Genomic DNA, 21418 nt, shown 5'->3' on the forward strand with positions numbered 1-21418 from the left:
GATCGAATAAAGACCTTACTTGCTTCAAGAACAAGAAGCACAGGGAGAACCCGGGGCCCTCTGCGTAACCAGCGACTTCGAGAGCGCCCTGGCCCACAGCCCAGCTTCTATCCCTTCTAGCCGCGCCGATTCGGTGGCAGCTAACCATAGAGTTGCGGAAGTGGTCCGTTCCCTTCCTAGAGCAGCCCGAAGACGCTTCCGGGGAGCTCTTTGGCGAGGAGCATTGTGGGCTTGCTGGGCGGCCCGGACACCGACAGCGGAGGAGTGGCGGGCCACTGAATAAGCTTCCAAAATGATGGTGAGTGGAGTCTCTCGCATCCGTCGCCATCCGCTGCCATCTGGAGGGCGGCTGGCGCCGCTCGGCCGGGAACCGCGCTAAAGACTTCCCTCCGGCCTCCCGTGTCCGCACTCGTCGCCACCCGCCGCCTCGGGGCCAGCCCAGCCCGCCTCGGCCTGGCTCGGCCGGGGCGCGGACCTCTGGAGCGCCCGGAGGAAGGTCGATCCTCAGACTATAGGTCCCAGGGTGCTTCGGACCGAGAACCTACGTCGGGGACCCCTTTTCTCGAGTCCCCACTGCCACGGCACTGTGGAGATTTGTCTGAAACCGTGGGCTGGCGCGTGTACTCTCTAGGCAGCTGAACACTGGGTGCTCCGGGAAGTGCGGATGTAAAGGCGTGAGCTTCTAGAACGCGCAGAGGCAGCGTGGGGACTTTATTTTAGAGCCAAGCCGAGCCCAAGGTTTTCCAGTATGGTCACTTGTCTCCCCCTGCCCCGTCGCTGCTGCGTGCATCCAAAGAGGCTCCTTTAATTATATCTGAATGCCACCATCCGCTTTTAGGATCTCCTGAATGTACCATGCCCAGCTTCGTGCTGGACATGCAGCCTCAGCCGGGAGAATGGGTCAGGCTGATGGGGACACAGTTTCAGACATGGGTTCAGATTGCGGTGACATTAATGTATATACGTGCGCGCCGATGGTGGAGTCCCGGGAAGGGTTCTCTAGTCGACTACTTTCCCTCCCCTCACTTACGTGCACCCTCTCCTCTTCGTAGCCGTAGCACGGCCCTTTTTCAGTTCTTCAACGTTGTCTGTACCTAGCTGGGCATGGTAATGAGTGCCTGTAATCCCAGCACTCGGAAAGCTGAGGCAGGTGGATCATGAGTTCCTGGGCTACGTAGTAAGACCTTATCTCAGAACAAAACTTCCCTCCTTTCTTCTTCCCAAAGGTACCTATTTTTCTCTCCTTCCTTTTTTTTTTTTCTTTAACAGTTTATTTTAACAAAGAGTAATTCATGAATCAAGCATTGCATTTAACAAGAATGTTACCGGAAAGTCAATCCAGCTAATCGGCCTTGATCCTGATGTCCAGCAGGAGAATTTAGGCAAGAAGCAAAAGTAGTGATAGTAAATTTTATAGGAAAGAAATACACTAAGTAAACTAAAAGTGGGTCATCTCTAGGGTGAGAATGACAAATTATTCTCGAATTCACCACTGTCTTTGTGCATAGGCAGCAGAATAATGTAACAGTTAAGGTTTAGGGCTGTGGAGCCAAATATTACTTTAGTGTTATTTAATTTTGATCCTTAAGTGTTTTAGAGGGAAAAGCAATAACAGAGGGTTTTGTACTGGGGCTTGACCTGGGGCCTCGTGCTATTCCCTGGATCACTCAGGACCTAGGTAGCTGTCTCTTAGCTTTTGCTGCCCAAAGCTAGTGATTAGCACTTGAGCCACACCTCCATTTCTGGCTTGTCAGTAGTTAATTGGGGATAAGAGTCTCACGGATTTTCATGTCTAGGCTGGCTTCAATCCTCAGATCTCATTCTCCAGAATAGCTAGGATTACAGTCTTGAGCCACCAGCACCTATCTGCATTATGGTCTTGCTCAACTTTTTCCCCTTTCTGCTCATGGCTGATCAATGGAGCCATACTTCTGCTGGTTAATCTCCAATTAAGCTTTTTGTGATTTCCTTGGCAGATAAAGAAGAAAAAAAAGTGAGATTGAAAGTCACTTAGGGACAGACACTGAGCTTTCTCTTACAGTACCTGTTCCCTGGGAATCTGGGAGGAGACAATCACCCTGCTTGAGCTGGTATAGGTAATTCCAGTGCTGGCACTCTGCACACCACATAGGATCTCCTGTTCTGCCTGCCATTTCATGCTCTCCCTCTCCCTCTCTCTCCTCCCCCTCCCCCTCTCTCTCCTCCCCCTCCCCCTCTCTCTTCCTCTATCCTAGTCTCTCCCTTTCTCCTTTTTTTCCTCTTCCCCCTCTCCCCTCTCTCCCCTCTCCTTTTTCCAGTATTGGGGCTTGAACCCTGGGCCTGGGTTTTGTCTCTTGCCTTTTCAATCAAGGCTAGCATTCTTCCACACCTCTATTTTCAGCTTTTTGGTGGTTAATTGGAGATAAAAGAGTTTCACAGACTTCTTTGCAGGGCCGGGCTTTGGATGGCAGCCAGCCTGCCATTTTAGAGCCTGCAAAACACAGGTCTTGGGGAATGTATCCTTAGTTGCTTCCAAATACTTTGCATTGTACTAAATTTTCAGTAACCTGGGCACCAGTGTCTCACACCTGTAATCCTTGCTATTCAGGAGGCTGATCCCAGTTCACACTAGGGCTGGGGAAGAAAAGTCTTCAAGATTCCAAGAAAGCTGAGAGAAAGAGCACAAGGTCCTGAGTTCAATCTCCAGTACCAGCATGTACACACACAAAAAGAATTCTCAGCAAAACCATTGTTACTTGATTGCCAGTAGGTTTTTCTGTTTTGTTGGTTGTGGGGTTTGAACTCTGGGTCTGGGTGCTATCCCTTAGCTCTTCAGCTCAAGGCGAGCGTTCTACCACTTGAGCTATGGTGCCACTTCCGGTTTTCTGGTGGTTTATTGGAGATAAGAGTTTCATGGGGGCTGGGAAGGTGGCTCAGTAGTAGAGCGCTTGCCTTGCATGCTCGAGGCCCTGGGTTCGATTCCTCAGCACCACATAAGCAGAAAGAAAAAAGCCGGAAGTGGCGCTGTGGCTCAAGTGGTAGAGCGCTAGCTTTGAGCTGAAGAGCGGAGGGACAGCACCCAGGCCCAGAGTTCAGGCCCCACCACCGGACCCCAAAAAAAAAAAAAGACTCCCCCCACCTTTAAAAAAAAAAAAAAAAAGAGTTTCATGGACTTTCCTGCCTGGACTAGCTTTGAACTGCGATCCTCAGATCTCAGCCTCCTGAGTAGCTAGGATTATAGGCCTGAGCCACCAGCGCCCGGTTTTTTTTTTTTTTTTTTTAAGTCAAGAAGCCAGTGCTGCCTCATTATTTCATGATTTATGTCAGCACTTTTAAGTAACAATTGAATTATAGCACGAAAAGCTGCAGCATAGTCTTTGTGTGTCTCTTTGGTACTCGATACACAAGGTTACTGTTGTCTTAACCTTTGACAAGCTCATACTTTTAAAGTAGTGTGTTAAAGTTTTGAACGGGAAGTAGAACAGAGTTATTCAGAAGAATTTGGGCTTGAGGGAATGCCCACCTGGTGGTAAGAAAGTGGTTTTGGTAAAAAATGAAAAAGTGGCTTTTTTTTTTTCTTTTAAAATTTGACTTTATGCTTTTATTGTCCCATAGCAAAACAAAAGATGCCTTATTTTGTAGTCTAGAATTGATTCACTGGACACATGCTTGCTCTTATGTGCTCACTTGCTTGCTCATTCGCTCTTTGCTTTGTTGCTCAAGACTGGTGGTCTGACTTGAGCCACACCTCCAGTCTGCCATTTTGCTGCTTAGCTAGACTAGTTCCTTAGACTTTTCTGCCTAGGCTGGCTTTGAACTGCTATCCTTCAGATTTTAGCCTCCTGAATTATAGGTATGAGCCACCGGCACCTGGCTAACCTTTTCTCTTAAAAATTTTTTTTAAAAATAATTATATTTAAGTAGTTGTAGAAAGAAGATCCCATTCCACAAAACAGTATATGAATACAAGGTGTCTGACAACCTTGTCACCCATCACTCCTAACCCATCCCTTCTCTCACTTTTTTTAAAAAATTGAGATTAGATGATTACATAAATTTCACAGTATTGTGGAACAGTGATACTTACAGTCACAAACACATTTTAACCTTCACAAGGCACATGTCAGTATCATGGTCTATATAGTTTATGAATTATATGGTCTTTGACAATACAAATTTTTTTTTCACATCAGGTGATGTTTATATTTCCTTTTGCTTAGTGTAGGCTGTTCCCTCTTTCCCTCTCATTCCTCCCTTCCCATCGCTGTCTTTGGGTTGCTTAGTTCTTTTTCTTCCATGTCCAGTGCAGCTGATAGGTCCCTTTGTTGTATGTTGTTCCATTTCCCACTCATTCTGTGTCCTCTTCCTGTCTTCTCTCCATTGCGTGCATATATCTACCATATATATGGTCAAGCACATGAAGTCATTTAGTAGTGATATGACAAAATGAGTGGCTGTCCTTTGTTTCTTGAGTCCTGTTTACTTTGTCATATCTTGCTTTTTGGCTTTAGCATCCACATATCAGGGAGACCATGTGCTGTTTGTCTCCTTGTTCTTGGCTTACCTTGCTCAAAATGATTTGCTCTAGTTCCATCCATTTCCCTGCAAATACCATTATTTTGTCCTTTCTAATGGCTTTATAATATTCCATTGTATATAGGTACCACAATTTTTTTATCCACTCATCAGTAGTGGGGCTTATGGGTTGTTTCCAAATCTTGGCTATTGTGAACAGTGCTGCAATATGAAGGTGCATGTGTCTTTGTATACTGGTTCCTGTGCCTAGCCACTTGTACCTCTTAATAGCCAGCATCTCTTAAAGCTGAGTTATGCTATACACACCCAAATCTCATCAGGTATATACCTACATGTATGTGTGTGAATTAGACAGAGTCTCACCATGCAACCTGTGCTATCCTTAAACTTGCCTTCCGCTGGTCTAGAATTTGTGGTCCTTCTACCTGAGACCCTCTGAAATAAGCTACATCCCTGTCTTCCCAGAGTTTCCAAAGCAAGTCTACAAGAAAGCCATTGTCTTGGATAGTGACCCTTCTGGTGGTAGAGAAAGAGAATCTCCACTGAGGTGTCACAAGGAAGCTTTATGGAACTAGTATGACAGAAGGAAAAGTTACTGTATGAAGTAGGCATGTCACTTAGTGAGGCAGGACCAAGATGCTTTTTTGTATTCTTATTTTCCAACACTCCAGCTGGAGGTAGCCTGTAAAGCTGCCTGCTTGGATATCTTCAAGATAGCATCTCAAGCTGTTAGTCACATCTGCTGCTCTAAGATTAAGCTGCAACACAGGCAAGTGGGAGTGTTTGCTGAGGATTGAGTCCTGAACAGGACCTGCTCTACCTTCTATGCTATGACTTGATTCTTCAGCATAGGGAATAAGGTGAAAAGTTGAAAAAGCCATGGTCATTAAGTAGGGATGACATGTGATTTGTTTTCTTAAACTGGATCAGGACTTCTTAACTCATTGCCCTATCTGGTATACCTTCACCTTCAGAGCTGACTTCACCCTCCCCACCCCCTACCGCCCCCAGGAGAGAGGCAGTTGCAGAATGGGTATGGATAGTATGGGAATGCACTTTAAAAGCCCCTAGGTGATTCCATTACAAAGGAATGGGGAGTGTATTTTCTGTCCTATCCTCATCCTGTCCCATGTAATTGATGATTAAAAACATTCATTGTTCTTTCTTCTCTAGCCCACACCAGTTATCCTGCTAAAAGAGGGGACCGATAGCTCCCAAGGCATCCCTCAGCTTGTGAGTAACATCAGTGCCTGCCAGGTGATTGCTGAGGCTGTAAGAACCACTTTGGGCCCCCGAGGCATGGACAAGCTTATTGTGGATGGCCGAGGTAAGCATGTGAGTTCCTGGGTTCTGTGTAAAGGGAAGGCATCTGAGGACTGCTGGGACTAGCAAAGGTTGACATCATAGGCCACCCTGCTTGTGAGATCTCTAGTGAGTGTGAAATGTGATACAGTGGGAGTTTCCTGTGCTCACTCTGCCAAGACATGGAAGAAAATTGCCCTTTGTGCTTTAAATGTATGAGTTGACATGTGAAATACTAGGGTATTAGCTGTGTTAAAACTGTCATGTGGCCTATAGTGTTCCCCCACATAAAAGGAAAGAAACTAAAAATGGGTTGAAAACATGGCCCAGGTAAGTGTCTATGTATGTATGTGTATGTATGTATGTATATATGTATTTGTTTATTGAGGTAGGGTTTCACTGTAGCCCAGGGTTGTCTCAGACTTGACATTCTATTTCATCTGCCCCCCTAGTGCTGGCATTACAGGCATGTACTATACCTGGCTCATTTAAACCTTTTTTGTTCTAGTTAATTTTTTTCTCTCTAAATAGTTGGAGTTTGTGACTTTAGCTCTTTGTACAAACACCATGCAGAAAGGATACGATTGGCATCTTTCCTTTGCATTACTACCATGTTCCCCTCTGTCTCATACCAATAAGAAGTATATATATGTAGTGGGGCTGGTGGCTTACGCCTGTAATCCTAGCTACTCAGGAAGCTGAGATCTGAGGATCGCAGTTCAAAGCCAGTCCAGGCAGGAAAGTCTGTGAGACTCTTTATCTCCAATAAACTACCAGAAAACTGGAAGTGGCGCTGTGGCTCAAGTGGTAGAGTGCTCTCTCTTTTTTTTTTTTGGTTGGTTGTTGGATCTGGCCTCTGTCCCTCAGCTCTTCAGCTCAAAACTAGTGCTCTACCACTTGAGCCATCGTGCCACTTCTGGCTTTTTCTGCTTATGTGGTACTGAGGAATTGAACCCAGGGTCTCATGCATGCAAGGCAAGCACTCTACCACTGAGCCACCTTCCCAGCCCCAGAGCGCTCTCCTTGAGCTGAAGAGCTGAGGGACAGCACCCAGGCCCAGAGTTCAAGCCCCACAACTGACCAAAAAAAAAAAAAGTATATACATGCAGTCAGGCATGGAGATACATGCCTATTATCCCAGCTTTATGGGAAGCAGAGGTAGAAGAAGGCTGGGAAAAATTTAGGCAGGCCTTACCTCAAAACCAAGACTACCAAGTTTACATCATTTGTGATTTCAGCTAGGCTAATCCCAGCTAGACAGGAGGCAGGGTTAGGAGAATTGAGGTCTAAAGCTAGGTGGTGGACAAAAGGAATATAAGAGGAAAGAAAATGGGCTGGGAAGGTGGCTCAGTAGTAGAGCGCTTGCCTTTCATGCCTGAGGCTCTGGGTTCAATTCCTCAGCACCACATAAGCAAAAAGAAAAAAAGCCAGAAGTGGCGCTGTGGCTCAAATGGTAGAGTGCTAGCCTTGAGCTGAAGAGCTGAGGGACAGCGCCCAGGCCCAGAGTTCAGGCCCCACAACTGGACCCCCCCCCCCCCCCAAAAAAAAAAAGAAGAAGAAAAGTGAGACCCTATCTAAAAAATAAACTATCATAAAAAGGGCTAGGGTATAGCCTACCAAATGTGTGGCTCTGAATTCAAATCCCCGTCCTCTTCCCTCTCTTACCCACCAAAAAAAGTACTTCTGATTGTAGGTCCAAATACAACAGAATTTAAGAAAGGGGCTTTTAAATTTTTGTTTGTTTCTCTTAAGGCAAAGCAACAATTTCTAATGACGGTGCGACAATTCTGAAACTTCTTGATGTTGTCCATCCTGCAGCAAAAACTTTAGTGGACATTGCCAAATCCCAAGATGCCGAGGTAGGAGAACTAGTCATAGATATTTCCCTGGTAGTTGGAATGTGTGCCTGTTTGCTACCTTGCTCTTCTGTCTTAAGATTTTTTATTTTATGTCTGTGATTATAATTGCACATGTAACTGAATCTTTAAAAAATTTATATAATTCCATTGTATATAGCTTTTCCTATCCCTTAACACATTGTGGCAATGGTCTTTTTTTTTTTAATTTAAGTTTATTGTAAAGATGCTGCACAGTAAGGTAATAAGTACATTTGTTGTCAAGCATTGTTAGCCCCTCATTTGTTTTTCTCCTGTGTATGTGTGAATTGCTAAGTAAATAATTTAATCTCATCACTAACTCTCTTTATAAAATAGGGTTAAAACTCTGAGGTTTCCAGTCTTAGTGTGTGATAATAGAAAAACTCAATTTTGACACTGGAGTCTTGATGAGGGACAGATTTGCATTTTGGAGTACTGCCACACAGAGAGACACATACATACATAAATGAGTTCAAACCCTAGTCCTGGGGGGGGAAAAAAGGGTTTGGATCCCTATCATAGAAGCACCATGTAAGAAAGATTAGCAGACCAATAATGTCATCTGTTTGGTAGATTTTTGTGTGTGTGTTGTTTTTTTGTTGGTTGGTTTTTTTGTTTGTTTGTTTTGAGACAGTCTTGTGGTATAACCCAACTAGCCCAGAATTTTTTTTTGTTGGTCGTGGGGCTTGAACTCAAGGCCTCAGCACTGTCCCTGGGCTCTTTTGCTCAAGGCTAGTACTCTACTACTTTGGGCCACAGTTCCACTTCTGGTTTTCTGGTGGTTAATTGGAGAGAAGAGTCTCATGGACTTTACTGGCCTGGTGGCTTTGAACCACAATCTCAGATCTCAGCTTCCTGAGTAATTATAGTATTACAGGTGTGCATACATTTTACCCTGTTGAAACTAGCCAGTTGAGAGCAGGTTGTGAACCTAAGCTTAACCAATCTGAGCAGGAGGGTTAAGGCCTACTGTGTTAGGGATAAATAAGGGGCAGCCTGCCTGTTCTATGTGCTTGCTTGCCAGATTTCTGGCTAATGGCGCACTCTTCTGCACAAGTAAAATTTGCCTTGCTGAGACAATTCTTTATTTTCCTGTCTATTCTTACAACTCCAGTGGTTCTTAGCTTAGTTATAACATTTGCTATGTAGTCCAGGCTGGCCTTGAATTCATGAATCTCCTGTTTCTGTCCCCCAAGTGCTAGGATTACAGGTGTAAACCACCATACCTGGCCTCCAAATAGGTTTTGAAATATAACAATTTTTGGCTGAGCTGAGCCTGGGGGCTTACCACACCTAAAATTTTAGCTACTCAGGAGGCTGAGATCTGAGGATTTTGGTTCAGAACTAGCCAAGCGAGTAAGTCTGTGAGACTGTTACCTCCAGTTAATCAACAGAGAGCTGGAAGTATAAGTGTGGTTTAAGTGATAGAGCATAAGACCCCAAGTTCTGGGTTCAAGCTGCGGTACTGGTGTGTGCATGCATACACACGTGCACACGTGCCAAGATCTTTGGTTCTATGAGTGAGATTTGGTTGAATTAGCTTTTTGTGACTTCTTACTCTTTATTTATCTCATGCTTCCGGGTAACATGATTATTGGTATCATATAAGCAGACCATAACTGTCTTCACAATGCTTTGTACATAATAAATAAGGTCTCAGTTCATATTTTATATCTTGAAAAAATTTTGTATTTATGAGGAGAACATTGAATAGAACGCTGCAGATGCAGTTTCAGGGCTTAGATGTCTGATCATCAGAAAATATGTATTTGCTGTCATCTTTAGGTTGGTGATGGCACTACCTCCGTGACCCTGCTGGCTGCAGAGTTTCTGAAGCAGGTGAAACCATATGTGGAGGAAGGTCTGCACCCTCAGATCATCATCCGAGCTTTCCGCACAGCCACACAGTTGGTATGGCAGTACTGATACATTTAGCCTTGTGCCTAGACACCTTATGATTCTCTTAGTGAGGACAGTAATTTCACTGGGGTTTGGAAAGACTACAGAACAGTTATTTGGGAATTTCTTAACTTCTTCCTAGGAATTGAAGTCTACTATTTTAGTAGCTACTTGATGAGATACATTAAGCCTTGGTTCAAGTCAGCCTGGTAATCTGAGCTAGATCTAAACTCTTTTTGTCAGTCGTGGGGCTTGAACTCTGGGATTGGGTGCTGTCCTTGTGCTCTTCAGCTCAAGGTGAGTGATCTACCACTTGAGTCATAATGCCACTTCTGGTTTTCTGCTGGTTTATTGGAAATAAGAGGCTTACGGACTTTCCTGCCTAGGCTGGCATTGAACCATGATCCTTAGATCTCAGCCTCCCGAGTCACTAGGATTACAGGTGTGAGCCACTAGCGCCTTGCTAGATATAGACTCTTAAGAGGGAGCTGGTTTATTTTTATCAAGTGCCCCAAAGCATGCCTTGAGAACTGGCTGTTGCATAGCTTTTTATCTTTATTTTGTGACCTCAGGTAAGCTACTTAATCTCCAAGGACTTACTCTCTCTTTGCTCTCTTTTTGAGAGATAACATAAAATGAAATCATGTATTAGGAATGCTTTGGAGAATATTTTTAAAAAGCTTGATATATATTGGCATATAATTTAGATATAAATTGGTAAAAGTTGTGGTAGATGTGTTCATTTTCCTAGATAGCTCCAGGATCTAGACATTTTGTTTAAGCTGTGGAGTAGAAGTAGTTAAGGTTTGTGAGCAGACAGGCTAGGACTGGCAAGGTTAGGTCCACTTTACCAGTTTGTCTTTAGCATGAGAGGCTTACTCAACTTTTGTTCTTGGCAGGCAGTTAACAAGATCAAAGAAATTGCTGTGACTGTGAAGAACGAAGATAAAGTGTAAGTTGGCACTGGGCCTTGTTAGAGATTTGACTTACATGGCAAAGGATAGAGAAGCAATTTGTAGTTTCTACATGGGCCTGCAGCTGTTTGGCTCTTGATGGACCCTTGGGGATTTGCTCCACTTGCACACTGCAAAGGAGGTTCTAGACTGTAGTTTAAAAAAAGCTGTCACGGGCTGGGAAGGTGGCTGAGTGGTAGATTTGCCTTGCATGCCTGAGGCCCTGGGTTTGATTCTTCAGCAACACATAAGCAAAAAGAAAAAAGCTCGAAGTGGCGCTGTGGCTCAAGTGGTAGAGTGCTAGCCTTGAGCTGAAGAGCTGAGGGACAGCGCCCAGGCCCAGGCCCAGAGTTCAGGCCCACAACGGGACCCAAAAATAAATAAATAAATAAAATAAAATTTAAAATAAAAAACTGTCACACATGAGGGCTTTTACTACAGCTGCTGTCTAGCACTGATTCAACAGAAGTTGAAATTGAAGGGAGCAGAGCTGAGAGGCTGGAAAGAAATCATCACTTCTACATCACAGTAGAATCAGGTAAGGGAGATTGGTTTTCAAGACCTGATGCAAGTTCAACCTTGGGTTCTAGGGAACAGAGGAAGCTGCTAGAGAAGTGTGCCATGACAGCTCTGAGCTCCAAGCTCATTTCCCAGCAGAAAGCCTTCTTCGCCAAAATGGTGGTTGATGCTGTAATGATGCTGGATGAATTGCTGCAGCTTAAAATGATTGGAATCAAGAAGGTCCAGGGTGGAGCGCTAGAGGTAAGATGACTGTGGTCTCCCTTACTGTCTTCTATTTACACTGACCCTCTGTACAGCTTCACATGGGTGGAGGGAGAATGCATATTGGACAGGAGGTCAGACTTGGGCTGTGCTTTCCAGATGCCAGTACAGGCTGTGACTTTGAGTATTTGTAAACCATCAGGAACTGGTGATTTGCAGATTTTTATTTCTACATGTCAGTAAGGGGCAGGTGCATTATCCGAGACCCTCTGAGATAGCAACTCAAGGTACTTTTCATTCTTCAAAGTGATACCATCAAGCTTTCCCTTTTCTTTATCTTGGGTAGATAATAAATATTTGAAACTGTCTATAGAAGAGCCTAGAGTAAAAAGTGTCCTTTATACTACCTCTGCCCTATATGCAGCCACTATTTCCAGTTAATAGCCCTTCAGAAGTACCATATGCAATTGCAGTATATAAGCAAATATTCTTTGTTTTTTGTTTTGGGTCCAGTCGTGGGGCCTGAACTCTGGGCCTGGGCGCTGTCCCTCAGCTCTTCAGCTCAAGGCTAGCGCTCTACCATTTGAGCCACAGCGCCACTTCCGGCTTTTTTCTTTTTGCTTATGTGGTGCTGAGGAATTGAACCCAGGGCCTCTTGCATGCCAGGCATGAGCTCTATATCACTGAGCTCTATATCACCTTCCCAGTCCCGCAAATATTCTTTAAACAATAGTTGCTTCTGATAGTATGCTATACCAATTTTATCCACTAAACACTATATGTTAGCAGTTGGTCCATATCATCCTGTGGAGTTCTTAACTCTGCACTATGCTGTCCAGTATAGTGACTATATCAGTGACATCTGAGCACCTGAAATCCTAGTAAATGCAACTAAGGAGCTGGATTTTTAGTTCATTTTAAATAACAATGTGGCTGAATCCTACCTTTTTGGATAGCACAGCCTTAATCCTTTATTTATTTATTTATTTTGGTCGGTTGTGGGGCTTGAACCCTGGGCTTGGGCACTGCCTCTGCACTCCTCAGCTCAAGGCAAGCACTCTACCGCTTTGAGCCACAGCACCACTTCCATTAATCCTTACTTTTAAAACACAGTAACTTACTATGATGTAACAGTCTTTTTTTTTTTCTTTTGTTGCCAGTCCTGGGGCTTAAACTCAGGGCCTAAGCATTGTCCCTGAGCCTCTTTTGCTCACGGCTATCACTGCCACTTGAGCCACAGCACCACTTCTGGCTTTTTCCGTTTATGTGGTGCTGAGGAATCAAACCTAGGGCTTTATGCATGCTAGGTAAGCACTCTACCCCAAGCCACAGTCCCAGCCCCTGATGTAACATTCTTTGATGCTAGTGCCTGAGCTACTTTGTTTGAGCAATACTAGAATTAAAAAAAACAAGTTTAATACTAAAATGCAGGGCCTTTTTCTTGCTAAGTGGCTGTGCCACTGGAGCCATACATCCAGGCCTTTTTGCTTTAGAGTGCTTTTTACAGTGAGATCTTGCTTTTTGCCTTGGGCCCACCCTACTTACAAGCCTCCAGCACAGCCAGGATGAGAGGCACACTACTATGCCCAGCTTACAGATTTGACAGGGTTTTTTGTTTGTTTTTTGTTTTGTTGGTTGTGGGGCTTGAACTCTGGGCTTGGGCACTGTCCCTCAGCCCTTCAGCTCAAAGCTAGTGCCCTACCACTTGTGCCACAGTGCCACTTCTGGTCTTCTGGTGGGAACAGACTTTCCTGCCCAGGCTGGCTTTGAACCGTGATCTTCAGATCTTACCCTCCTGAGTAGCTAGGATTACAGACTGAGCCACTGACACCCAGTAGGGGTTCTTGCGTTTTTTTTGGGGGGGGGGGGGCGGTCAATTGTGGGGCCTGAACTCTGGGCCTGTGTGCTGTCCCTCAGCTCTCAGCTCAAGGCTAGCGCTCTACCACTTTGAGCCACAGTACCTCTTCCAGGTTTTTCTACTTATGTAGTGCTGAGGAATTGAACCCAGGGCCTCATGCATGCAAGGCAAGCACTCTACCATGGAGCCACCTTCCCAGCCTGTGGTTCCTATTTTTTTTTTGGTCGGTCGTGGGGCTTGAACTCTGGGCCTGGGTGCTGTCCCTAAGCTCTTCAGCTCAAGGCTAGTGTTCTACCACTTGCCACAGTGCCACTTCTGGTTTTCTTATGGTTTATTGGCGATAAGAGTCTCACAGACTATCCTGCCCAGGCTGGCTTTGAACCACGATCCTCAGATCTCAGCCTCCTGAGTAGCTAGGATTACAGGCGTGAGCCACCGGCGCCCAGCCAGCCCGCGGTTCTTGATTTTTTAACCCCAGCTGGCCTCAAATTTCACTCCTCCTATTTCAAGTTGTTTGGCTTGCAGATGTGAACCACATACCAATCCCCATATTATTTTTGACTTTTTCTATTTCATCTTTTTTTCTTACTTTTTGGGACAGGTTCTCTATCATCCTTTCTTGGCCTCCCAAGTGCTAGGACTATCGCCAAGTGCCACTGCCACCATGCCCATCTGTAAAATGAATAAGCTTTGAAGCCAGAGACTAAGCCACACTCATATTTTCTTTTTTTCCTTTTTCTTTCTTTCTTTTTCTTTTTTTTTGCCGGTCATGGGGCCTGAACTCTGGGTCTGGGCGCTGTCCCTTAGCTCTTCAGCTCAAGACTAGCGCTCTACCACTGGAGCCACAGCACCACTTCCAGCTTTTTCTGCTTATGTGGTCTGAGGAATCGAACCCAGGGCCTCAGCCATGAAAGGCAAACACTCTACCGCTGAGCCACCTTCCCAGCCTCACACTCATATTTTCCCAAAAATTCCCACTCATTAAATACATGTGAAGACCACCTTTAGTTATTTTGAGATAGGGTCTTACTCTGTAGTACAGGCTGACCTGAAGTGCTAAGGTTATAGATGTGTACAATATGCTTCACTTTATGTAAAAAAGTTAAAACCTGACCAAGAATTCAGGAAATGCTGGAAGTGATTATTCTCCGAGTTAATTAAGGACCTTCTAATTGCTATCTGTAGCTCATCCCTCTCCTTCCTGAGCTTCAATTCCTGTTTCTACTTGTTAATGAACTCACATGGTCCTTCAAGCCAGTACCATTTCTCTATTCTTTGTTCATTCATGGTTGATATATTAGACACTTAGAACATTAGGGTCATCTTTGAAGACTAGGCATAACCTGTCAGTTGCTAGTTTACCTACTAATTTGTAAATTTATTATTTTTTCTTGGCCAGCCCTAGGTTTGAACTCAGGGCCTGGGCACTGTCTCTGAACTTCTTTTTGCTCAGAGCTAGCACTCTACCATGTAAGTCACAGCGCCACTTTATCTGTTTATGTGATACTGAAGAATTGAACCCAGGGCTTCAACTCTACCACTAAGCCACATTCCCAGCCCAGTAAATTATTTCTTTAATCTTGCGTTAGTTCTTTAGTCTACACTGTCCCTTGCCCCTTCTGCTTGCCATACTTCTCACTGCCCAGTCCTTGCCCCCTCTATTTTACATTTCAACTTCAAAAGGCTTTTTTTTGGCTGGGGCAGGGAGGGTGTATGTGTGGAGTCCTAGTGCCTAAACTCATTCTGGGCTTGAATGATTTCCCTGGACTCCCTAGCTCAAGGCTAGCACTCTACCACTTGGGCACAGTGCCACTTCAGCTTTTTCTGTGATTAATTAGAGATAAGAGTTTCATGGACATTCCTGCCCAGGCTGGCTTTGAACTGCAATCCTTAGATCTCAGACTCCTGAGTGGCTAGGATTACAGGCATGAGACACCTGTGCCTGGCTTTCAAAAGACTTTACTGATTCTGTAACACTGCCTCAATCTCTTAGGCGTATCCTTTTCCTATTTGACTAATTTTGCTTGTCCATCATAATTCAGCATCGGCATCATTCCTTTAGGAGACTGAATTTGAAAGATGCAGGAATTAGGTGTTGATAGTATTCTCTAGTAAGCTTTAGTATTAAAAATTACACTGTTAGAGAACCTAAAGGTCATTGAGTTGTTTTGTTTGTTTGGTTTTTTTTGGTCAGTCGTGGGGCTTGATCTCTGGGCCTGGGTACTGTCCCTTAACTCTTCAGCTCGAGGCTAGCGCTTTACCACTTGAGCCACAGTACCACTTCCAGTTACCTGGTGGTTTATTGGAGATAAGAGTCTCATGGACTTTCCTGCCTGGGCTGGCTTTGAACTCGTGGTCTTCAGATCTCAGCCTCCTGAGTAAGATTATAGGTGTGAGACACTGGCACCCGGCTGAATTTCTTTTTCATGGAATGGGAGATGTCAGTCATTTTGTAAGAAAGAGAGGCTGGGATTTGAACCTAAGTCAGAACCAAGTGCAACATGCTTTCCAACATGCTTTCTGTTACATCTTGCAGCCAATCTATAGGAAGTTCTGTTGAGGAAGAAGTTCTGTTAAGGAACAGCAGTAGAATCTCCTGGCTGGAGAAATTGGTACATGAAGAGCCACAATGACAATGGCAGAGAGGTTTTGATTTGTATGACCTTTGCCTTCTGGAAAGAGGAAACATCTAGACCATAGAACAAAGGCTTGGGGTATATGTATATGTGCATACGTGTGTGCATTTGTGTATGCTTGCACATGTGTAGGAGGAGACTTTGAGAGTGGGTGGTTGGAGGGAGAAGGCAAAAGCATTGCACTTCTGCCTTTTAATGCCTGGTTCTTCATCATATTTGAATATAGTGTGATCCATTGCCATGTGCTTCAGAGGCCAGCAAACAAGCTTGCACATTTGAGTAATTTCCCTCATACTAAAGGGACAATAAAACATTTTGGGATTTTTATTTTATTTAATTAATTTTTTTACAAATTATCTGTCCCCAATATTGTAATGGGAAGACTTTGTTACAGTAGTGAAGTAAAAATTGGTTAGGTCTTTTGAGGTTCATGGAATGGACAAATACTAGTTTGATTTGATTTAATGTTGGTACCAAACAGTTGGGCTGTTTCTTTAACAGGAATCTCAGCTGGTGGCTGGTGTTGCGTTTAAGAAGACTTTCTCTTATGCTGGGTTTGAAATGCAACCTAAGAAGTACAAAAACCCCATGATTGCCCTTTTAAATGTTGAGCTGGAGCTGAAAGCTGAGAAGGATAATGCTGAAATCAGAGTCCACACAGTAGAGGTATGCATCTCCACCAGTCCTGCAGAGCTAGTGGAAATAGGCAGATTTATGGTCCAGGGCCTTGTATTTTGGCTGGCTCAGATCACCTCTACTTCTGAGCTTCTTGTGGGTCTTTTTCCTTTTCTGTGTTTAGAAGCTGGGTCCATTACTTTCTCTCTGAGTGACTCAACCTGAGATGATCTGGATATGGAAGACCCACTGAATTCCTATGCTTTGGCTCTGAGAATGGGGTTGGCTGGCACTCTCCAGCTTCAAAGCCTGCCTGCTTTTTTATTTTGTTTGAAAGTATTAAGTGGTTCCTGTCAATTTAAGGGCCATTGTCAATCTACCCGTTAAATAGATCAGATGAACCAGCACTTTTTTGCCAGGGGGTGGAATATATATTTTAGCCTATCATACATGCCAACCTTCATCTAAAGTGTACTCATCATTTTCTGAATCTCTTCAGGATTATCAAGCAATTGTCGATGCCGAATGGAACATTCTCTATGACAAATTAGAGAAGATTTACCAGTCTGGAGCCAAAGTTATTTTGTCTAAACTCCCCATTGGAGATGTGGCCACGCAGTACTTTGCTGATAGGGACATGTTCTGTGCCGGCCGCGTGCCTGAGGAGGATCTGAAGAGGACAATGATGGTAACTAAAATTTCATAGACATGAGGGGTTGTTTTACCCCTGGTATAATGGAGTAGTTTCAGTTTGTTAGTTTCCCACTTGCTGCTGTTTGTGTGCCTAGTAATAACTCTTTATCAATGCCGGGCACCGGTGGCTCATGCCTGTAATCCTAGCTACTCAGGAGGCTGAGATCTGAGGATCGCGGTTCAAAGCCAGCCCGGGCAGGAGAGACCGTGAGACTCCTATCTCCAATAAACCACTAGAAAACCGGAAGTGGTGCTGTAGCTCAAGTGGTAGAGCGCTTGCCTTGAGCTGAAGAGCTGAGGGACAAGCGCCCAGGCCCAGAGTTCAAGCCCCACAACCGCCAAAAAAAAAACCTCTTTATCAAGTCAGGAAGTAAATCTGGTTTGTGATGGAACCAAGCAATAATGTTCTTAACAGCTAGACAAACTCAACTAGTGATGCCTGATGTTTTCCCTTTAAGTATCTTATATGTGATGCTTTTAGGCCTAGATTATCACCCCTGGGTTCATTTGCTGGGCCTAAGGCACCCTGCTTTCAGGTGGGGAGTTTAAACTGAAGCAAAGGGGTCCACGTTCTCTAGATCTCAGTCTCCTGAGTAGCTAGCCTGAGTGACCAGTGCCTGGTCCCTATTTAATCAGGTGTACTTCTCTATCATGTTTTGTTATGTCTTTTTTCTACTGGGGGAGTAGCGGTGGGAGAAGGGGTTGCCTAGAGAGAAGGAAAAGTACTTTATCAGAGGCCTCCATGTTGCTGTGGCAGGAAGCCAACTAGTCTTGTTGTGAGTCTTCACTGTTATCATACTTTCCTTGCTTAGGCCTGTGGAGGTTCAATCCAGACCAGTGTGAATATTCTGAGTCCAGATGTGTTGGGTCATTGCCAGGTGTTTGAAGAGACACAGATTGGAGGGGAGAGGTAAGTAAGTGTATCTGCACTGCACTACCTGTAGGCTCAGCTGATAAGAACTCTGCATTATCTTCTGGATGTGGCATGTAGCTTTCATTGTTCCTTTTTTTTTGGGGGGGGGGGGGTCCTACCTTTTTGAGGCCATATAGAGCTCAAGTACACAGGATAGGGAAAAGATCTAGTTGGACCTTATGTCTGATTTTGTGGTCTTTGATCCTTAGGGGTACAGTCTCGGACTTCCCAAAGAAATGCCTTTTAGGACTGGGATTGAGTACCCTGAGTAAAGAACAGAAGAGCAAAATGTTGGGAGGGGTTGGCCAAGTGAAGAGACATGACAGGAAGGAGTTCATGTGTGTATGATTTCCTGAATGTAGGTACAATTTCTTCACTGGCTGCCCCAAGGCCAAAACTTGCACCTTCATCCTCCGTGGGGGTGCTGAACAGTTCATGGAGGAGACAGAGCGATCCCTTCATGATGCCATCATGATCGTCAGAAGAGCCATCAAGGTACTGGGCTAGTTGGCCTCCTTTTGGCTGACCAGACCTTGGATTTTTGTGTTGATCTCTTTTCTATATGATGTACCCTTCTCTGGTGGCATAGTGGGCCATGATTTTCCCTGCAAATCATGGAGAAACTGAGCCTCCATCCCAAAAGTGGGCCACACTGTCCTAAATGCTAGTTTGTTACTGTTATTAACGTGCAGTCAACTATCCTAGTATCAACTATCCTAGTGATGATGCTAGTGTCCTCCAACTAGTGACCCTTGATGGTAAACTTCAAGTTCTTCTACAGATAGAAGCTGGAATGTGCTAGATAGCCATATCTGAGCTTCTGAGACTAGGGGTGGAGGAAGAAATGAATGACCCAGCTTGGAACTAGACTAGAGGCCTGCTTGCATTAAAAAGTGGTCTGATTTCTACAGAATGATTCAGTGGTGGCTGGTGGTGGGGCCATTGAGATGGAGCTCTCCAAGTACCTACGAGATTACTCAAGGACTATTCCAGGAAAGCAGCAGCTGTTGATTGGGGCCTATGCCAAGGCTTTGGAGATTATCCCACGCCAGTTGTGTGACAATGCTGGTTTTGATGCCACAAACATTCTCAACAAGCTGCGGGCTCGGCATGCCCAGGTAGGTCCTTATCAGGGTACAGGGATTGGGTGTATGGGGTTGGGTTCTGAGTGTTGTGCTGTGCTTACTTAAGGTACATTCAACATGGCTGATGGCTAGAACTAAATACTGCAAAGTACCTGCCTCCTTTTCAGTCACAGGGAACACCGTGATGCCATGCCTCGAAATAGCTTATGAGAGAAGGCCTAGTTTTTGTTTGGTCAGGGTTGGAGAGAAATAGTTGGCAGACAGGTTTTTGTTGTGACACCATGTTATATGTTCAGAGTGGAGATTCCTGGCAATTGTACTCTTTTGAAGAGCACAGAAGAAAATTGAGACTGTTTCCATATTGCTTCCTTTCTTTTCCTCCTCTTTCAGGGGGGCATGTGGTATGGGGTGGATGTCAACAATGAGGACATTGCAGACAACTTCCAGGCCTTCGTGTGGGAGCCAGCTATGGTGCGGATCAATGCCCTGACAGCAGCCTCTGAAGCTGCATGCCTTATTGTGTCTGTCGATGAGACCATCAAGAATCCCCGCTCCACTGTGGACACTCCTCCAGCTGCTGGCCGGGGCAGGGGCCGAGTCCATTAAGAGGCTCCGCTTCCTGGCTGGCAGGCTGCTGTGGGTCTACTCACCCTCCCTGGCTTGATGTATTGGTGTAAAAGGAAGTGATAGTAACGTGTCTATTCTACTCATTGAAGGTTATTTAAATAAAATTGAATGCTTAGAATTAACTTTTGTAAGTTGTTTTGGCCCAATAGTTTGTTTTCCTAGTTGCTTTATTACTGTCATTATTATTGGTGGTGATGGTGGTGGTGGTATTGGGGTTTGAAATCAGGCCTTTGCACTTGGTAGACAGACACCCTACCTACCACTTGAGCCAGCCACCACCCTATTGGGACAGTAGTTTTACTCATAAATAACCTTCTGCCTCTTAGAATTTAGGCTTTGCTTGTACTCACCAAGTGGGTAGGAGAAAATTCTCTTCTGGTCTGGGTGAGCTCCTCTGGAATGGTGCCTGTCTGGAAGTTTCACCGTGATTATATTTTTTGGTCCTGAAAGTGGCTAGGAGATGTATGGTGGTTCTGTCACATCTTACTTGGTTCTGTGTAGCCTGAGCTCTGTGCCCAGGGCTTCATGGATTTGAGAAGATATATTTCTGGCTCAGCCTTCTTACTCAGGATTTGACAGTAGGAGGGATGTGTTGGGAAGCTCATATAATCTTTGATCTCTGGTGACCTCTGTAGTCTATTGAGATGGTAGCTAGAGGAATACCTACCTAGTTTGTCTTTTTAGCTGCCAGAGGGTGGTCTTCTGGATTTCTTCTGCTTTCTTAAATGACCCAGTGGAAGTTTGGAATGGCTGAAAAATCCAGCAGGATCTACCAGCTACCTCATTAAACTGGTCTAGGTAACTAGCCTTGCTAACTAGCCTGCAGCTAGAGCTGTAGTTATTTGTGAAGCTGGTGATAAATGATTGTTGCCTTGATTTGTTGAGTCAATTTTGGAAAAATCTGCAGCTTGGGGTTATTTAGACCTGGAAGTAGAATGAAGTAGTACGCAAGTCCGTGCATAGACCCAGCACCCCTCCTGTAACATAGTGGTCTTTAGGTTATTTTCTGAGCTCAAATGTTTTACCTGCAAGGTAAGAATACCTGGCTCACAGTTACTGGGATTAAATGCTCATTCTAAGTGAAGTTTAAGTCAAAGCTTCTGTTCTTCTTTTTTTTTTTTTTTTGTGATTTTAGGACCCTAGTAGTCAAATTAGTACCACAAGCCCATTTTGTAACATTAGTAAATCTGTGGTGGCAACTGATCTGCAGTTCAAGCCCAACTGGCTGGCCAGAGCCTCCTGAGGAGATGACTTGAGGGGTAGGACGTCTGCTGCTCTTACTGTACTTGCTGAGTTTGCCCTTGAAAATGTCCTCTGCCAGCCAAGGGTCAAGAAGCGTCTTGTCCCAGGGTTTATATACAGACATTGGAAGCAGGATTTAGATTATGATAGGAACAGACATGGTTGGCCTTCCTCCAGCATTTTTGGTAGTCCTAAAACTAGTCTTCCTAATTCTTCATTGACCCCATTGATGCTGATTGGGTAATCTGCTTCAGTATACATTAGGTACAGAAAGGCTGTGATGAGAGACTGACAAATATGGCCACATGCCACTTCTCTGGTGCACATATACCAGTTTCACCATCTTTTATTGGATACAGAGTCATAAATTCTCTGATGCCCATGGGTCCTTTTAAATACATACACTCAAGGTACATTCTGCAAGGGCATCTATGGGTAACGTTGAGCAAAGTGCTGGGGTGGCATTGCCTGGGTGGAGCA

General features: G+C 44.6%; 1 protein-coding gene across 1 annotated transcript; it reads left to right on the top strand.

Moving 5' to 3' along the window:
* Positions 1-202: 202 nt before the first annotated feature.
* On the top strand, positions 203-19818 carry Cct7 (chaperonin containing TCP1 subunit 7). Its single transcript, XM_042699739.1, has 12 exons — positions 203-298; positions 5689-5842; positions 7570-7676; positions 9480-9605; positions 10493-10545; positions 11137-11308; positions 16265-16429; positions 16878-17066; positions 17884-17981; positions 18347-18479; positions 18896-19102; positions 19460-19818. Exons 1-12 carry the CDS (start codon positions 293-295, stop codon positions 19673-19675), a joined length of 1626 nt encoding a protein of 541 aa, XP_042555673.1. The 5' UTR covers positions 203-292; the 3' UTR covers positions 19676-19818.
* The last annotated feature ends 1600 nt before the right edge of the window (positions 19819-21418 follow it).

Source organism: Dipodomys spectabilis, unplaced genomic scaffold (genome assembly GCF_019054845.1).
Source record: "Dipodomys spectabilis isolate Male_0828 unplaced genomic scaffold, ASM1905484v1 ptg000262l, whole genome shotgun sequence".
NCBI lineage: Eukaryota > Metazoa > Chordata > Mammalia > Rodentia > Heteromyidae > Dipodomys > Dipodomys spectabilis.